General features: G+C 36.2%; 2 protein-coding genes across 6 annotated transcripts in view; one reads left to right on the top strand and one right to left on the bottom strand.

Annotated features, from left to right (window-relative positions):
- Positions 1-19,955, bottom strand: part of OVCH2 (ovochymase 2) — a 127,616-nt gene that overhangs the window by 55,766 nt on the left and 51,895 nt on the right. For all 5 annotated transcript variants that reach the window (XM_072970785.1, XM_072970786.1, XM_072970782.1 and 2 more), the window contains exons 2-3: positions 7,756-7,834; positions 24-109 (exon numbers count right to left, since the gene is read on the bottom strand). The gene's annotated coding sequence lies outside the window, so the exon portion shown is untranslated. The remainder of the gene's footprint in view (positions 1-23; positions 110-7,755; positions 7,835-19,955) is intronic.
- On the top strand, positions 12,520-13,461 carry LOC102541961 (olfactory receptor 5P6). Its single transcript, XM_006203487.2, has one exon. It carries the CDS (start codon positions 12,520-12,522, stop codon positions 13,459-13,461), a length of 942 nt encoding a protein of 313 aa, XP_006203549.2.

A 19,955-nucleotide genomic window follows, 5' to 3' on the forward strand; every position in this document is an offset into this window, starting at 1 on the left:
TTCTTTCAAAATTGTATTCATACCTTTTAAAAAGTTGTTCTCTGCTGTAGAGCAGGGGTTTTGTACATCCAAACCTTTAAGATGTGTCCATTTTCAACAGCAGTTTATCCTGAAATAAGCATGATAATTATAGTTATGATTGAGGACATTCAGAGGGGAGATAACCAAGTAGAACCAGATAGTAAAATTTCTGGAGACATTCTTCTTGCAGAAAGGTTATCTGCTGCTATGGGCTTTGTAGACTCAGATTCTGGGCTGTGTTCCTGATCTCTGGCATCAGCTATTTATAGAGGACCCATTAAAGAACAAGATGAGATGCCCCTGACCAAACCAACTGTGAGTTCTTCTATCAGGTCAAAACAGCTGACTTCTCTGTGGAAATAAACAGTGTTTCTAAATCACTAGGGGGTGAATAAACAAGTTCTTTAAGTGACTTGTTCATGGTCAGATGCACATCTTGTTAAGAAAGTTTGAGGGAACTAGATTGTGTCTCCCCTGTGAAGTTTAATTTGTCTCTATATATTGATGACTACCATATTTGTATCTCTTTCCCTGTCCTCTATATAGTGTTCAGACAAAAATATTTTTATCTATTGAATCTCAAGTGGAAACTGTCTAAAATTAAGTTATCTTTCTACCACCAACTTGCTCTGCTCCAATGCTCCAAAAGGAGGCACCATCATTCAATCAATATATTGATTCAGAACCTGAGAGTAGTTTATTCCTTTTCTCCACTCCATGCACCTATATTCAATCATAAAGTCTTGTACATTCTGAATCCAAGATTTTTTTCCTATTTTTCTTCATTTTCATTGTCAGCAGGTCTATTTCCAGCAACCAATTTAACATTTATTTTACAATAGTAATCCTGTGAGAGCTAATTGTATGTGTCAACTTGGATAGGCTATGGTGACCAGTTGTTTGGTCAAAAACTAGTATAGCTATTGCTGTGAAGTTGTTTTATATATACTTAATCTTTATATCAGTAGATTGGGGTAAAGCAGATTACCCTCCTTAATGTGGGTGTCCCTTGTTCAACGAGTTGAAAGCCTTAAGAGAAAAAAAACTTGAGGACTCTTGAAAAAGAGGGATTCTGTCTGCAGAATGACTTTGGCCTGAAGACTATGACATAAACTCTTACTGGAATTTCCAGTCTGTTGGGCTGCATGTTGATTTTGGAACTGACAGTTCTCACAACTGTGTGAGCTAATTCCTTAAAGTAAATCTATCTGTCTGTCTGCCTGTCTATCTATCTATCTATTAAAGGCAAAAATTCTTAACACGGCTTACAAAATCTTGAATGTGGCCCGTTTTTTCTTTCTCACTGCTCTTCCCTTGGCCTTCAAAAACCCAAACCTTAGAAAGCAATCATTTGGTCCTTTTTTTAAAAAATCCTTAGGCATGTCCATATTCTTTGACACTTAGAGCCCTCTCACATGCAGGACTTCTACCTGAATGCATTTTCTCCCTCACCTGGGTAATACCTACTTATACTATAGGTAGTAACCTAAACACCATTTCCTATCCACTTGGAAGCATTCTTGAGCTTCCAGACCAAATTAAGTACACCTGTTACCCTCCACCATAGAACCCTGCATATTTTCTTCAGAATACCGAAGGTACTTGGAGTTACAGATTCAGTATTTGTTTTCTCCAAAATGCTGGAAGACCTTCAATGTCTTTCCCCTTCCCTCATGCATCTAATTTCCACACAATTCCTGGAACATAGCAAGCATAAATGCATACCTGAAAATGAATAAATAAAAAATAAAAATGAACAGAAGGCCGAATAAAGCATTTTCTCTGGCATAAACCACTGACTCCATGGCTTTTTAATCTATTGAAAATCAGCTTGATCCAAGTGATTAAATGTTTGTGTCTGATCCTTCTACAACTTTAACAGGCTTTTACACAAACCCTTGCTCACCACAATCATGCCACTGCTTTGACACTCTTTAACTCATATTGGCAACCGGAATTCCAGCCTTGCTTAGTAAAAGTTCTGTAGTCACCCTCTGCTGAATAATGTCTTCCGTATGTCTTTGCATGGTTGGAGAGCTGTAACACGTAGGAGTCAAATGTTGCTAAGAGTACTAGGAGCAGTAGTAAGAATAGTAGCAAAGGAGCTAACAATATGAGCTTGTTTACTAGCTTCTAGGTCCTCTTCACAGTGATTTACTAGTAGTGACCCAATGAATCCTTGGAATAGCCATAAAAGTTTTCTTTTTAATATTTGTATTTTACAGAGGATGTAATTGAGGCACACAAAGGTTAAGCAAAAGCTCAAGGCCACAAATACCCTCTTAGTACTCTGACTTTTTTTAAGGCACATTCCTTTTGCGGGATGGTTGTAAAATGAGGCGTTCTTTGAGAATACTTCATCACTAGAGGACTTTCATTTGTGGGTGACACATGTCATTCTACTCAACTCTTTCTTTTCAAAGTAAGAATGCAGGCATCTACACCTGAATATGTCAGGCAAACTGGTATTAGGCCAACTTCCTGTCACAGAATAAGAAGGTAGATAAATATTGTTAAATGTTTGAAGGCATAGAATTCCAGTTCTGTTGAAGATGATGTTGCTCCACTCACCTCAGGTCTTCTATTACTAAAAATAACCCTGGATGGAATACAACAAACAAGCATAAGAAGATTCTAAAAAGGAAAAAGAAGAAGGCAGACTCCTAGGACTCAGGGACCTGAGGAACGACACAGAAGTGAGTCCCTGCGTTTTGTTACTGTTTCCGTATTCCCTGGACAGGGTGCTGCCTCCCAGAACTGCCCAGAGACACAGACAAAAAGAGCTCTAAGAAAAGCTTGTTCCTCCTAGCCAAAGGACTAGAAGAGTGGCCTTAACAGAATAGAATAATTTTTGCAACACCTGCCCTACTTCAGAAAAACACCAATGGAAAAATCGTCCCACCTTCCTTCCCTCAGGTTTCAGTGGAGCCAAGAAGGGAACTGGTTTTCTCCCCACCCATTCTCCAATTCTCCTGCCAGGATATTGTAGTGGGGCACAAGGGAGAAATGTGCCTCCACCGTCATTTGGCAGCAACGAGACTTAATGAAGGAGTATGAGGTGGGACTAATGTTACTCTGCTCCCTCGCCTCCAATTCTACTTGTAAGTGGGGTCCCACTGAGGACCGGAGCTTCCACCTCCACCTACAACAACAAAGCAGTGTGAAGCAGCTCTGCTTCCAACCTCCCTGGTGCAGCGGGGCCCAACAAGGCACTGGGCTTACTTGGAGGAAAGGAGGTGTGCAAGTCAGTGTCAGACTATCCCTGGGAAAAAGACAACAAGGTAAAGGGAGTAACTGAACTTCCACCTCACTCATCTGCAAGGAGGCAGTGGGAGTCAGCGCTCCATTTATGACAGTGCTGTGTCAGGAGGGCTCGGCAGGACGCTGGACATACCACTCACACGGTGGTTGCAGTGACACCTCAACAGGGTCCTCCCTCTAAACAATGATTAAATCCGATCAGTCTCATAATATAATATCCTAAATGTCTATGATACCACCAAAACCACTGTCATACCAGATTTTAGATTTCTGAATACAGAATATATTAAGTCACTGATAGTGTCAAAAATGGTGACTAGCCACACACTAGCTACGGGAGGAAATTCAAGTACCCCCACGTGATATGTGATGTTCATCACAAACAGATCCCTAGACACTGGTCCTGGCTCAGTTTCCACCACATCCCTCTGCCTACCCTACACTCAAAGCAGACAACAGTGCTTTCTAGTTTCCCAACACTTCACAGTCCTTCATGCTACTGTGCCTTTGCAGGTGGTGTTCCCTCTGCCTCAGTTTCCCTTCCTCCATTCTACTTCTATCAGACTCTTACTCACTTTTAGGCCCTAGCTTGAATTACTCTGATTTGTCATCCTCTCCTGTTCACATTTCCTAGATTCCAGGATCCTAACTAAAAAATATCTCCTGCATTCTAATCTATCTCTCATGTGGATTTTTGCTACATCTATTTTATCCCTCTTCCAGGTCTATCCTTCACCTCCTACCATATTTTCTATATCAAATCTATGATCATGCTACATCTTTTCATTTTTGTCATGTTTTAGATAACCTTTGCTTACAAAGCAGGGAATTTTAACACTTCTAAACATCATTGTATGCTTCAGTAATACATCTCAAATATTCTCATAGCCATCATAAAAGTGTCATAAGTATAAGGGCTATTATCATGACCACGTTTGAAGTGAGGAAACTATAGCTTAGAGAGTTACTTAATTTGCTAAAGGTGATATATATCTGGTAAGTGTACATACACGGTATAGTCATAGCAAGGCAGTGAGATTCCAGAGACTATTTGCTTGACTAGTTGGTATTAAGACTTCCCTTAGTGCAAGTATTCTAGCATGGCATTCAAGATCTTAACTTTAGCCTCATTTCCTGCTACTGAAACTGAGCAGGACCCTGCAGGGCCTTACCAGGAACATGTCCTCTGCCTCTTGTTTGTAGCAAAGCTTTAGCCTCCTAAGCCTTCCTTGAGTTTCAAAGAGCACATTTAATTAGAGAAGTGAGAAAATGCAGAAACAAGAGAAAAGAGTCAAGCAAGATAAAATAATAGCTTAGCCATAAAACAAAGTCAAGAAACTTTAGTTCCTCCTCAAAGGCTACAGATAATATTCTGAGCTATACCCTTAGTTGATCTGCAGATACTAAAACCCCACCAGATGGAAGAAATTAACTATATACTGAGCACAAGTATGTAGAACCCCAGACAGGTTGGAACCAGAAGGTTAATGAAATACCATCCTATTACTTCACTACCAACCAATCAGAAGGATGTCCATAAGGTGATCATGCACACTGTGACCTTCTCTCTCACCTTGCCTTTAAAAAGCCTTCCCTAAAAGCCATCAGAGAGTTCAAGTCTTTTGAGCATGAGCTGCCCATTCTCCTTGCTTGGCCTCATGTTGGATGCCTTGCAATAAACACTTACTTTCCTTCACCACAATCCAGTGTCACTAGATTGTCTTTACTGCACTTGGGCTAGGGGACCCAAGTTTGGTTCAGTAACACCACCGACCTCCCCTATGTGGGGAACATTCCCCTGTTTCAAATAATGTGTGTCTCTCGTGGCTTCCACTTTGCACAAGTTATTTCCTCTAATCTGCAATGCCCTTTCTGCCCTTTTTTGTCTGCTAAAGGCCTGGCATCCCTTAAAATATCACTTCCCCACTAACCCTAATTTTAACCCTAACCCTAACCCTACAAAGAAAAGAAAAGAAAAGAAAAGAAAAGAAAAGAAAAGAAAAGAAAAGAAAAGAAGAGAAAAGAAGAGAAAAGAAAAAAATCCTTTCAACTGCTTCCCCACAGAAGTCTACTTAAACTCCCTGGCTCTGTTAGTGTTTTCTCCTAGATTCACATCTCGTTTTATTGAGATGAGGTTCTCTTCTCTTTCTTCTTTTCTTCTTCTTCTTTTTTTAAAGCTTGACTCTGGTACTAGACAGGCAGGGACCAGTTTTAAAATTCTGTAGCCCCCATCTTTCAGCCTCAGTTTAGTAAATGTAGGCTTTTGAGAAAGGCTATTTCAGCGACTATAGGTAAAAATGGAATTCCATCTTCTCCAGAAAGTCTCTCATGATTATTATTTGGGGTATTTCCATAATCCATTTCTTTAGTGTATTCAAAATTAATTTTAAACAGAATAGAGAAGCCAGAAATGAACCCACAAACTTTTGGTCAACTCATCTTCGACAAAGGAGGCAAGAATATACAATGGAATAAAGACAGTCTCTTCAGCAAATGGTGTTGGGAAAACTGGACAGCAGCATGTAAAACAATGAAGCTAGAACACACCCTTACACCATATACAAAAATCAACTCAAAATGGATTAAAGACTTAAACATAAGACAAGATACAATAAACCTCCTAGAGGAAAACATAGGCAAAACATTATCTGACATACATTTCAAAAATTTTCTCCTAGAAGAAATAAAAGCAAGAATAAACAAATGGGACCTAATGAAACTTACAAGCTTCTGCAGAGCAAAGGAAACCAGAAATAAAACAAGAAGAAAACCTACGGAATGGGAGAAAATTTTTGCAAGTGAAACCAACAAAGGCTTGATCTCCAAAATATATAAGCAGCTCATACGACTCAATAAGAAAAAAATAAACAACCCAATCCAAAAATGGGCAGAAGACCTAAACAAGCAATTCTCCAAGGAAGACATACAAATGATCAAAAAGCACATGAAAAAAGGCTCAATATCACTAATTATCAGAGAAATGCAAATCAAAACTACAATGAGGTATCACCTCACACCAGTCTGAATGGCCATCATTCAAAAATCCAAAAATGACAAATGCTGGAGAGGCTGTGGAGATAGGGGAACCCTCCTACACTGCTGGTGGGAATGCAGTTTGGTGCAGCCACTATGGAAAACAGTGTGGAGATTCCTCAAAAGACTAGGAATAGACTTACCATATGACCCAGGAATCCCACTCCTGGGCTTGTACCCAGAAGGAAATCTACTTCAGGATGACACCTGCACTCCAATGTTCATAGCAGCACTATTTACAATAGCCAAAACATGGAAACAGCCTAAATGTCCATCAACCGGTGACTGGATAAAGAAGAGGTGGTATATTTATACAATGGAATACTACTCAGCCATAAAAACCGACAACATAACGCCATTTGCAGCAACATGGATGCTCCTAGAGAATGTCATTCTAAGTGAAGTAAGCCAGAAAGAGAAAGAAAAATACCATATGAGATCGCTCATATGTGGAATCTAAAGACTCATGGACAGAGAATACAGACTTGTGGTTACCAGGGGGGTAGAGGGTGGGAAGGGATAGACTGGGATTTCAAAATCGTAGAAACGATAAACAAGATTACACTGTATAGCACAGGGAAATATACACAAAATGTTATGATAAATCACAGAGAAAAAAATGTGACAATGAGTGTGTATATGTCCATGAATGACTGAAAAATTGTGCTGAACACTGGAATTTGACACAACATTGTAAAATGATTACAAATCAATAAAAAATGTTAAAAAAATTAATTTTATTTAAACACCTATTATAAGTGGAATGTAAAAAACACACACACACAAAAACTTGTTTATTAAACAGAGGCTCACAGACATAGAAAACAAACTTATGGCTACCAGATGGGGAAGGGAGTGGGAAGGGTTAAATTGGGGGTTTGAGATTTGTAGATACTGACTAATGCGTATAAAATAGATAAACAACAAGTTCCTATGGTATAGCAGAGAAAACTATATTCAGTATCTCATAGTAACTTACAGTGAAAAAGAATATGAAAACAGATATATGTTCATGTATGACTGAAGTATTATGCTGTACACCAGAAACAGACACAACGTTGTAAACTGACTATACTTCAATAAAAAATATATATCCCAAAAAAAAAAAAGAGAAAGAAAGAATAGGAAAGAGAAGGACAAGTCACAACTAAAGTCTGCCATGGATGATCTGCATATAGGTATTCAATTTCAACTCTACTAGGATTGCAAGTATGAAACTCAGTCCCTATCATCTGTCAATTAAGATGCTGTCCAGGTTTAAAAAAAGAAAACTTCCTTGTACTACAAAAGGAATTATGGGATAAAATAAGCAAAGCAATTTGAAAGTGTTCATCAAAATATTTTATATCACTTATCCAATAAAGAAACACATATGTGCAATTAAAAAAAAACAAAGAAATCGCTATATTTGAATAGCACCCTATTAACATGGCAACTTACAGGGTGTTTTTCATGGTACTCCTTATCTTGACTGCTGATATTGAGGGCAGATGTAAAGGTTTCCCAGCAAGTATGAAACCTAAAAGATCAATAGAAAATTGACTTTAAGCTGTGTTGGAAGAGCAAGTATGAACATCCTATGGCAAAACAAAGAAATAGTTAATAAATAAATAAGCAAATAAACAAAATATAATAAAATAGACAGTTTTAAAAAAAGTACATCTTTACCCATATCTACAGGTTCTTGGCAGGCTTCTCCAAGAAGACAAATCTCCAGGATATGAGGGTATATGTACTCTGCATAATCTTTCTCATTAATTTTCAAAGAGAACCTTTGATACTTTTCTTATATTTTGATGGTGAATTCTGGGGTTTTTAATACTATTCTAGCATGGTACTAATGGAAGAATATGTCAATAGGACATTATTATTTTTCCCAATCACAGTGGCAGGTACTAGAGAGCAATATATCTATAATATTTTTTCCCCAGCCTTTCTGTTTGTTTTCTACAAGCCTTATTTTCTTTACTATCATGGCCTTTGCCTTGAGTTTGGCATCCTCTTCTGTTTGCAGTTTCTCAAAGCTTCCCCAGTACTATTTTCTGTGTGCCAGCTGTACCAGGAGTAGAGAATTGACAACATTCTTAATTCCTAGATTATCTGTGTCCATATTTTCTTTAATATTTTCCAATAGGCTATTAACATCTACAGGTACTAGATTATTAGAAGACATAGTATAATATTAATTGTAAAGAGGATAATTCTCACTTTCTACAGAAGGAAAATCACTTTCTATTCTCTTAAATTCATAAGGTATCAAGCTGAAGGAAGAACTTGGAATCATAAAACTAGATTTAGCTTTCTGCAATACTTCCTGTGATTTCATGTATTTCATAATACAGGGATAAGTTTTACAGCAATTTTTTCTCTTGAATGCTTGTAATGAGTCCCCTCTGACACTAGTCTTCCTAACATAAAAGGCTGTGTGTTCTTCACTCCTTAAGGATGGAGCTCAATACCATAAAGATTTTAATGAGGGGCCTCTGGCCCATGGAAACCATTATTTTGAGACCATTGCTTTAGATATCAGGAGTCTCGTGCCCTGTCAATCTATCACCCAACGTGATGGCCTCAAAAATATTTTAAAATTATAATATCATAAAGAATTTTCTATGATGTTTGCACTTACAATTCTGAATAACAATTTAAATGTTGGAAAATCAATGTGTTAAAAAAAAATCTTGGGATGTAGATGATTCCCTCAGGGTTATTTTATCTCTCAGCACCGTTCTTTTTTCTCTCTGGGACCCCTATAATATGAATATTAGTGCACTCAATGTTGCCCCAGAGGACTCCTCAACTTTCCTCATTTCTTTTCATTCTTTTTCCTTCTTTCTGTTCAGCAGCTGTGATTTCCACTACTCTGTCTTCTAGTTCACTGACCTGTTCCTCTGTATCATTTCATTTACTATTGATTCCTTCCAGTGTATTTTTCATCTCAGCTATTGTAGTCTTCATCTCTGTTTGGTTGTCTTTATGTTTTCTAACTCTTTGTTAAAAACTTTTAACTTCTCATTCTGTGCATCCATTCATTTTCTGAGTTCTTTGATCATCTTTACAATCATTACAGATTGCCTACCTTCATTTAGCTTAGTTCTTCTTCTGGGGTTTTATTTTTCCTTCATTTGAAATGTGTTCCTCTGTCATCTCATTTTGCCTATGTTTTTATTTCTATGTGTTTGGAAGGTTGGTTACATTTCCTGACCTTGAAAAAGTGGCCTTTTGTATAAGATGTCCTATGTAATCCTGCAGCACACTCCCTTCTTGTCACCAGAGTTACATGCTCTAGGAGTGGCATCTGTACAGGTTGCCTGGGTCCTGTTGTGGAAGGCTGACTATTCTGGGCAGTCTGGTAGGCTTCATTGGCCCTCAGCCTGGTTGGCTGCCAGGCCCTGACTTGTGCAGGAGCTGCTGGCTGCTGGTTGGTGGGGCCAGGTCATGAGGCAGCTGGCCACAGAAACATAAGGGGGCCACAAGGCTAGTGCTGAATCACTGGTGAGAGAAATTCGGGTCCAGGAGAATGTGGGATACTTCAGACCACTGGCAGGCAGGTCCTGGGTTCTGGCTGCATGGCCCAGGGGTCATCCAAACCTGTTTTTACTTTGTAGTTCTCTATATGACTTTCAAGGCTTTTACTTTCTTACTTTTGATATGATAATTAATGTACCTGTCTAAAATTTTTTGTTATTTAAAATTCAACTTCACATCAATCTCCACCACCTATTTGCCCAAAGTAATTACTGGTATGCCTTACAAATATCAATATAAAATACTTATCCATAAACACATATCGAATGGATAAATCTAAGGTTATTTTTTTGTATCTGACATTTAGTACTATTTCTTAATCAGAAATATCAAAGAAAACTTGGAACCAATATTTATGTCTAAGATAATTTATTATATTACAGTTTTTGATAATTATTAAATGAAGGCTATAGACATAAGTATAAACACCTAGGCAGAAGCAAAAGAGAAAACTGACCACTTGAGAATTGACAGATTTTTTTTTAAAGTTAAAAGGAAAATGTTTATTTTGAACTCGACATGTCTGCTTTAACTTTTCTTTCTTGGTATCTTCAACTTAGCTTTCATTTTTTAAATAGTTTTTTTTAATTGAGTTATAGTCAGTTTACAATGTTGTGTCAATTTCCAGTGTAAAGCACAAATTTTCAATTATACATGAGCATACATATACTCATTGTTGCATTCTTTTTCACTGTGAGCTACCACAAGATCTTGTATATATTTCCCTGTGCTATACAGTATAATCTTGTTTATCTATTCTACATATGCCTCTCAGTATCTACAAATTTCAAACTCCCAGGAGATCTGACAGACTCTTAAAAGATTAGTTGTTTCTGTGTGTGAATTGAGCTGCTCAATATCCACAATAGAACATAATGATGTCCCACATTGCTTTTGAATTCACATTCGAATCTCTAGAATCTTCAGAGATTTATCCCCAAAGGCAAACAAAAATTAAAGATAGCTTTATAACCACAATCATCAAGATTTGTTACAGATGAATGAGTTCTTATTCCAGGAGGTAAGATTTTAGCTTTTGTTAATGAATTTGACGTATTGATTTTCGTTTACCATTTTGGAACACTCTACTCCCTGAAATTACAGCTGTACTCAAAGTCATAGTTGGGAAAAAGGGAAGATGTAATCAAGCAGTTAGTAAGCAACTTTAGTTGAACTACTGTTTTCACCATCAATATTTTGTGAATAAACAGGCACAGTCTATGTCAGGTATTCCATATTTACCTTCCCACAAGATAGAAACTCATATGGCTTTTTAACATACTCCAAACTTGGCACTACAAGCTAATGCTAATATATTTATTAGCAGAGATGCTTTGGGCATTTATTCTTGTTTAAAAATTAAAGGTTTAAGTTGAAGATTTTAAAATTGAAAGATACTGTAAATATCTTTGAAAAAAACTTATTTTGTTTATGGGTCTCATGCTTTAGCTTCAAGAGGAAACAGAGTATGTAAAGCTCAAAATATAAGTCAGAAAATTTGGAGGTGAGGACCACTATGTGGGTGATCTTTCTTAAGTTTTAAGCCACATTTTATTCAGCTACATATTATGTTGAAAATAGTATTTCCCCCTACAAAAATCCAATTAGAAAACATTGTTAAAGTAGGAAGTGATTTGATTTGTCTGAATAAATGTACTTTAATTATGTACTAAATATCCGTCATGCTTCTTGCATAGAAATTACATCAGTATCTCAAGCTACTTGATAAAACAATATTTTAATAAAAAAAATCCAGTAAATTTACCATTAACTTCATTCATAACCATAATTCAAAATTCATTTCTATTATCGGTATCAAGAACACTTTTATTTCACCCTTAAAAATGTTTTAAACTGATAGATATTGTAAAATCAGTAATAAACTAGGTTTCTCTTTTATACGTAACTACCAGAAGGCTTGAAGGGTAATTTGTTATTCACCCACTGCAAGGTGTCCCAGACTTCATGGTCAGTATTACTTACTGCATAGTTACTAAAGAAATGGGTAGTTAGACTTTCCTGGGCTTCATATTCTTACTCTACCAATTACTACACAATATTGTGAAGCTTACATAACCTCCTCAGACTCAGTTTACTCACTTATAAAATAATGAAAGTAATTAATATTATTTTATGAAAAAATAGTCTCTCTCTATATACACATTAAATATATATATACTAATTACACTATAAATATAGACTAAATTATAAGCATAGACTATGTAGATACATTAAATTGTAAATATATAAATATAAAAATTTTAACCTTATAATTTAGTAATGATAAAGTAATTGTTAGTTATTATTCAAGTCTATTATAAAACTCAACACATTTCTTATTTTTTTATTATAATACTTACTGGTCTTTTTTGCTATTCTCAACTGTCCTATATTATTTCTTCACTTTATAGCCACTTTAAGTGCATATTTGGAAACAACATAATAAAAAAAAAAGTAGAAGACACTATTTCAAGGAAGTTTTCAGGCATTCCTGCTAAAAGTAATTTTAAAAATAGAGATAGACTCATAATTGCATGTAAATATGGATCAATTCTTGGATATCTTTATTTGTAATCACTTCTCATATGTGTTATAGAAAATGAAATTATCAAATTTATAACTTCTTTAATGCACTGTTCTGTCACAGGTTTGTTATGGTAATAGCTATGTTACATCATGGATTCCCTGAGAGATGGGAACCACACTGCAGTGACAGAGTTCATTTTACTGGGCTTAACAAATGACCCAGTCCTTCGAATCATCCTCTTCATGATAATCCTGTGTATCTACCTGGTGACCATATCTGGCAATCTCAGCACAATCATTCTTATCAGAATCTCTTCTCAGCTCCACCATCCTATGTATTTTTTCCTGAGCCACTTGGCCTTTGCTGACATAGGCTATTCATCTTCTGTTACACCCAATATGCTTGTAAACTTCCTGGTGGAGACAAATACCATCTCCTATCATGGATGTGCCATTCAGCTTGGTTCAGTCGTTTTCTTTGGGTCAACTGAGTGCTTCATTCTGGCTGCCATGGCATATGATTGCTTCGTGGCAATCTGCAACCCACTGCTTTATTCCACCAAAATGTCCACACAAGTCTGTGTTCAGTTACTTACAGTGGCTTATATTGGTGGTTTTCTCAATGCTTCCTCCTTTACTATTTCCTTCTATTTTTTACTCTTCTGTGGACCAAATCAAGTCAATCATTTTTTCTGTGATTTTGCTCCTTTGGTTGAACTCTCCTGTTCTGACATCAGTATCCCCACAACTATCCCCTCATTTACGGCTGGCTCCATCATTGTGGTCACAGTGACTGTCATAGCCATCTCCTACATCTACATCCTCATCACCATCCTGAAGATGCGCTCCACTGAGGGGCGCCACAAGACCTTCTCCACCTGCACGTCCCACCTCACAGCAGTCACTCTGTTCTTTGGCACCATCACATTCATTTATGTGATGCCCAAGTCCAGCTACTCAACTGACCAGAACAAGGTGGTGTCTGTGTTCTACATGGTGGTGATCCCCATGTTGAACCCCCTCATCTACAGTCTGAGGAACAGTGAAATTAAGGGGGCTCTGAAGAGAGAGCTTGGAAAAATGCTTTCTTAGTGAAGCCAGTTATTTCATAGGGTCTGATATAATAATACGCCATAAATATAATAAAAAGAGGAAGTTGAGTGTCTGTGGTTTAAATGTATCCATCCAATGTCATTAGCCAGGGTGCAGTTTTGTAGTAAACGTAGGGAGGGGTGGATTTTCAGATATCAAATTTTAAGTCAGAGATCCAGAGTGAGCTTTCTTCAATAAGATTAGATAATATTTATAACTGAGAAAAACAAATTGGTACCATGAAAAAATACTTAAACTGATGAAAACTGTTTTAAAATTTCATGTACTTTTTTTTTGCAAAATTGTACTCTGCCATATATTAAGATTATTGTACCTCTAAACCTTTAATACTATTTCCATTTTCAATTTTATTCTGTAATGAGTATGATAACTATAGTTTTGACTGATGACATTCTGAGTGGAAATGACAAAGCGGAATCACGTAGAAGGGTTCTGGAGATAGTCTTGCAGGAAGGTTGTCTGCTGAGGATGGACTTTATAAACCCGTAAGTTCTGGCCTGTGTTCCTGGTCTCTAGCTCCAGTCACCATACAGAGGATCCCCAGAGAAGAACAGGGTAAGATATCCCCGACTGATCTGTGAAATCTGTCAGGTCCAGAGATGACTTCTCAGTGGGAATAAGTAGGTCCCTAAACTCCTCAGGGACTGAGTGGAACAAACTCTTAGAGTGAGTTGGTCATGATCAGGCCTACATCCTGCTCATGAAGCTGAAAGGGACTGCAATGTCTCTTCCCTGAACTTTTGACTGACCTCTGGAAAGGCTTAATCAACCTTTAATATGCTGATGACAAACACATGTACTGACCTTTTCTGTCGACTCTTTAATGTTTCAGACACAAATTCTGTCTTTTTGTTGACAGACTCATGAGGCATTCATCATCTCATGCATTCATTTGTTCTTTTATATATTCAAAAATTTTACTGAATTATTCTTACATTCCAGAGACAGTCTTAGGCCATTGGAAATATTTAAGTGACAAATATCCAATATATCTGCCCTCACAAAATTTATCTTACAGCATAAGAGGACAATAAAACCAACAAGTCAGTGATTCAGACTATTTGACAGGAATAGTGCAATGGAGAAAGAAAAAGCAGAAAGAGTAATGGAGATTAACATGCCAGACAGGAAGTGTCAGTGGAGGCCTCACTGGGAAGATTCTGAGAAATGATGCAAGAGGTGAGGACACTTCCTGTCGAATATCGTGCTACCTGTGCACATTTGTTCAAGTCTAATCTTCCACTCACATGCATACCATCCAACTTTGGGCCTTCTTTTCCAATTATGGCAGGTTTGGTAATTTGTATCCCATGGTGAGCACAACCAAAACAGATGATAAAATGTTCAAGTTATCTTAATTATCACATTAGATGTTATAGGATAATACGGAATTGCTTCCTAAGAAACTGTGAGAACCCGGAGTAGTAAACCTAACACTCACAAACGCCTCAGTACTAATGAGAGAATTTGACTGGCCGGAAAGAACTGTTACCAAACTGGTCCTAGATCTAGTGTTCTCTGGGATGGGAGAAGGATGAGTCAAAATCTAGGTGAGAATGCTGATTGATGCACCTCACATATGTCCTCAGGATAAGCAGAAACCCGCAGTGACCAAGTTTTGCATGGATGGGCAGCCCTGAAGATCTAGACAGTCTCAAGCCTTGAACTTGGATATAAGATGGTCAAGGACAGATGGTGCCTGAGGGTGAACTGAATTAGGAAACAAACAACTCAGGCCTCACTTTTTTTCACACCAAATTATTAAAATACAATAACCCACACACAGTGAAAAAAAAAAGAACAAAGGAAACAAGATACCAAGCATATTGTGGGAGCCGTGGAAACAACAGACAACAGGTATAAAATCATTAAGATTTAAGATGTGGGAATTAATAAACAGACTATACTAGTACTTCATTTAAAAAGATAAAAGACAATTTGAAAATATATATAATTGCAGAAAACCAAAAATAATGACCAAATAGTACGTAAAACAACCATACAGAACATCATAAGTGAAAAATTCACTATGCCAGTGTGTATACCAGGCATTTCTCTTTGGTGAGCATAATCCTCACAGGTCTTCATAGTGGATCCCAAGAGACAGCACAGGCAGAGGAGCCATCCTACCTCAGAAGTGTCATGATCAAAAGTGGGACCATTATATCTCATAATGCTGCCAGATATAGTTTCAGGGCCCCTGCAAGCACTGTTTCTGGTTATCAGAATCACTGCACTCAGAGAAAGCATAAACGCATAGACTCTATTTATTCTTTATGTCCTCGCCTCCAGATGCATTTTACAAATTAAAGAATCATTTTTGTTACACTCAAGGTTGTATGTAACACAGGTAGCATTCCGTTTCTCTCAGGACTTAGGGGAAAGAGAGAGTTCACAAAGGTCAATTGCGTCCTTAGAGAAGTCAAAGGATTTTGTTAACCTTTACTGTAAAGAGAATGATACATGACATCTAGGATCTTAAATGCCATGTCGTGTCTATATAGAATTATGAACAAAGGCACTGTTTAGGAGTCTGTACCAGATCACAGGCCAAATATAAAGAACTTGTGTGCCACATAAAAATTTCTCAAAGAAGTTATAAAGCAACTTCAGATTTTATAAAAGATGTACTACTACTCTTTGGCAATCTAGTTTTTCTTTCCCAAAGCTCTCAAGTCCTTTGCCAAAACTACATATCTATTTACAAATGAGCCTGTGTTGATAAGTTTAACAAAACTGTATGTTTTTTTGGTTGGACTTGATAGTTTTTATAAGAATTATATGGCATTTCTACATACAGGTTATTGGCGCACGTTAACCTAAGATCTTAGTTAACGGAAACATCTGGTAGCTTAGGAAAAGTCCCTTTTTTAAATGTAGTGCAATAAAACTAGAAATCAATAACAAAAAGGTAAGTACAGAAACATCTACATATTTGGAAATGAACTGGTATGCAATTTAGTGTCCAACAGAGCAAAGGAAAAAATCAAATAAAAATTAGAAAACAACTGAATCATAAGAAAAATTGCATATAAAATCTTATGCTACAGGTACAGAAGATTTTAAAAGAAACCTAATGCTAGAAATACTAGAAAAGACAAAATAGTTAAGAATGAATAATGTTTCCATTCATTTCCATAGGTAGAAAAGATTATTAATATAAAACCCAGGGTCGTAGAAGGGAAAGAATTATAAAATAAACAGCAGAAATTAATCAAATAGAAAATCAACACACAATGAAGAGGATTAACATTGCCAAATATTTGCTTTTTTATAGTGATTTGTATTGGACTTATAAAAAATTTTTAAAAGAAAGTACAAATAACCAATACAGGAAAGGTAAAAGATATTGATCAGACTACAACAGTAATTATGAATCATTCTATGCAAAATTTTGATAACTTAGGTAAACCAGGATATCTAGAACAATAAAATTAATCAAATTAACTCAAACTGAAAAAGTAAACCTGAAGAACCATTTAACCATCAAAAAAATTTAATTAGTATGTAAATCCTTCCACACAAAAAGGACATACAAATGAATGATGTGGAGAGATTTTCTGGAGTACAGGAACTTCCAACCTAAAGAAAACACTGGAGTAACTATTTAAAGCATCGGAAAGTGAGACTTTGATCATAAAACTTCTTACCACAATGTAATGGGCTGAAAGAAGTGAGGCTTGGGAGACATAATTTTAAAACTAACAAAATGGAATATATTTATAGTACTGCTAAATAAAAATGTAGAGTATCTGTAATATTATTGAAACTCCAAGTGGAAAAGCAGAACAGGACTAAAAAGGCAACACGGATAAATTAAATGACATTAAATAATGGGTAAAGGAAAACTTTTTCTCTAATCACAAAACTTCTGACACCAAAAGTGGTATTTTTGCCCTCCATACCAACCACATAGAAAACTAGTATGTTCTAAATACCCGGACATCAATTTGATGCCCTATTCTTTAATTCAGTTGTGATACTAACTACCTGAAGGTAGTGTCAGACTTCACAGGTTTAAGAGCTCAGTTCCAAAAGGCAGCCCTCCCTTCAGACACCAATTGCAAGTTATGGGTCCCCAGGTTATGTACACTTTCAGGTTTCGGTTTTATTTTTATTTTTTGTGGTTCTAGCCAGTACCTGAGACAATGTTTAAAAAGGAGGGATGGTGAATGACAGTCCATATCCTACTCTTGCTCTGAAGTTTGGAGCAAATCACTCAACTAATATTGTACCTAATAGTGAAAGACTTTATGCTGAAAACTATAAAATGCTAATGAAAAAAATCAAAGATGATCTCAGTAAGTGGAGAGGAGTAGCATGTCCATGAACTTGATGGCTCAACAATAAAGATATCAGTTCTTCCCCAATTGATCCGTAGGCTTAATGCAATTATTACGAAAATTCCAACGTGATTTTTTATTGTTACAATCTAATTTTAAATTTAAATGGAAGGCAAAGGAATGCCCCCAATTTTTTTTCCCCAATTTTTTTCTTTAAAAAAAGGAATGACACAATCTGAATTTAAGACTCACTACATATCAACAGTTGTCAAGACAGTGTACTACTAGTGTACTGGGCGTGGTGAACAAATAGATCAATGAAGCAGAATATAATGCAGAAATAGGTCCAAACACATATAGCCAACTGATTTTAAACAAAGATGAAAAAGCAATTCACTAGAGAAAGGATAGTCTTTTCAAAATATGGTGTTGGAATAATTCAACTTTCATAGGCAAAAACAAACAAACTAAATACACAAACCTAAACCTCACATCTTATACAAAAATACACTCAAAATGGATCACTAACCAAAATGTGACGTATAAGACCTTTCAGAAGAAAACAGAAGAACTATTCGTAACGAGGGTTAGGTGAAGAGTTCTTAGGCAACACCAAAAGCACAATGCATAAATTAAAAGATTAAGAAATTGCACTATATCAAAATTCAAACTAAAAGCATGGGCAGATACCACTACACACCCATTAAATGGTAAATTTAAAGACAAATAATACTCAATGTGGGCAAGATTTTGAAACAATTAGAATTCTCAACATTGCCAATGGGAACGTAAAACAATAAATATATTCACTTTGGCAAATTGTTTTGAGTTTCTTAACAATAAACACAGTATCTCTGGCAATCTCACTGTAATTATCTAAGACAAATGGGAAAATATATCCACACAGAAATAACTCAAGTGTTCATAGCAGTTTCATTCACAACAGCTGGAAACTGAAAACAACTCCCACCAACTGGTGAGGGGATCAAAATCACTGGTACATCTATTCAATGAAATACTATTTGCAAATAAAAAGAAATAAACTGCTAATATACGTTATAATGAATCTCAAAACAATTATGCTGAGGGAAAGAAATCATTTACAACAGAGCACATACTCTATGACTTGCATTTTATAAATTTACAGAAAAAGAAAACTAATCTGTATAACTGAAAAGCAAATTAGTAGTTGCCTTTAGCCAGGGGCACAGAGGAAAATGGATTGTCAAGGGGCAGAAGGAATCACTGGGAGTTAATAGAAATGTACTTTTACTTGATTGTGATTGTGGTTTCCTAGTTTCAAGTTAACCTTTGTGAACTGTCCTCTAAATCCTGGTAAAAATGGAATGTCAGCTGTGTTACAGGCAACATTGATCATAAAAAAAATGATTCTTTAATTGCAAAATGCATCTGGACTGGGAGGACGTAAAGAATAATGAGATAAAGCAGTATATGTCAACCTCAAGATAAATCAGATGCTGAAATCGCCTGGCAAGGATTTAAAATAGCCACTAAACAAATGCTTCAACAAGCAATTATTAGTTCTCTTGAGACAAATGAAAAAGAATAGAAAATTTCAGCAAAAAATAGAAATTATAAAAAATAATAATATGAACATGATATAACTGAAAACAATACAAACATTGAAGTTTAAAAAAAATCAAACAACTTGCAGGATGGGCTCAATAGTCTAGTGGAGATGACAGATGATAGATCCAGTGAACTTGAATAAGGAAGAATAGAAATAACTGATCTAAACAAAAAGAAAATAGATTTGGGTGAAAAATCAGATCTACATGGATCTGTAAGAAAATAACCAGCTAACATTCATATTTTGGGAATCTCAGAAAGAGAGGGGAAAGAAAGAAGTACTAAGTAAATACTTAAAGACATGAAGTCTGATAAATTCCAAAATTTCATGAAAGACATAGAGCTATAGATGCAGGAGGCTGAGCAAACCTCAAACAGGATAAACCCAAAGAAATTTATAAGAGACACATAGAAAGTTCTGAAAATTAAACAGAAAGAAAAATCTTACAAGGATTTAAGAAGGAAGTACACATTACTTATTATAAAAAGCAATATGAAAGATAAAATTTCTCACCTGAAACCATGAAGGCCAGAAGTTAGTAGCATAATATTTTTCAAGTCCTAAAACTAAAGAACAGTCAAACATAAATTCTATTTGCA

Source organism: Vicugna pacos, chromosome 10 (genome assembly GCF_048564905.1).
Source record: "Vicugna pacos chromosome 10, VicPac4, whole genome shotgun sequence".
NCBI classification, from domain to species: domain Eukaryota; kingdom Metazoa; phylum Chordata; class Mammalia; order Artiodactyla; family Camelidae; genus Vicugna; species Vicugna pacos.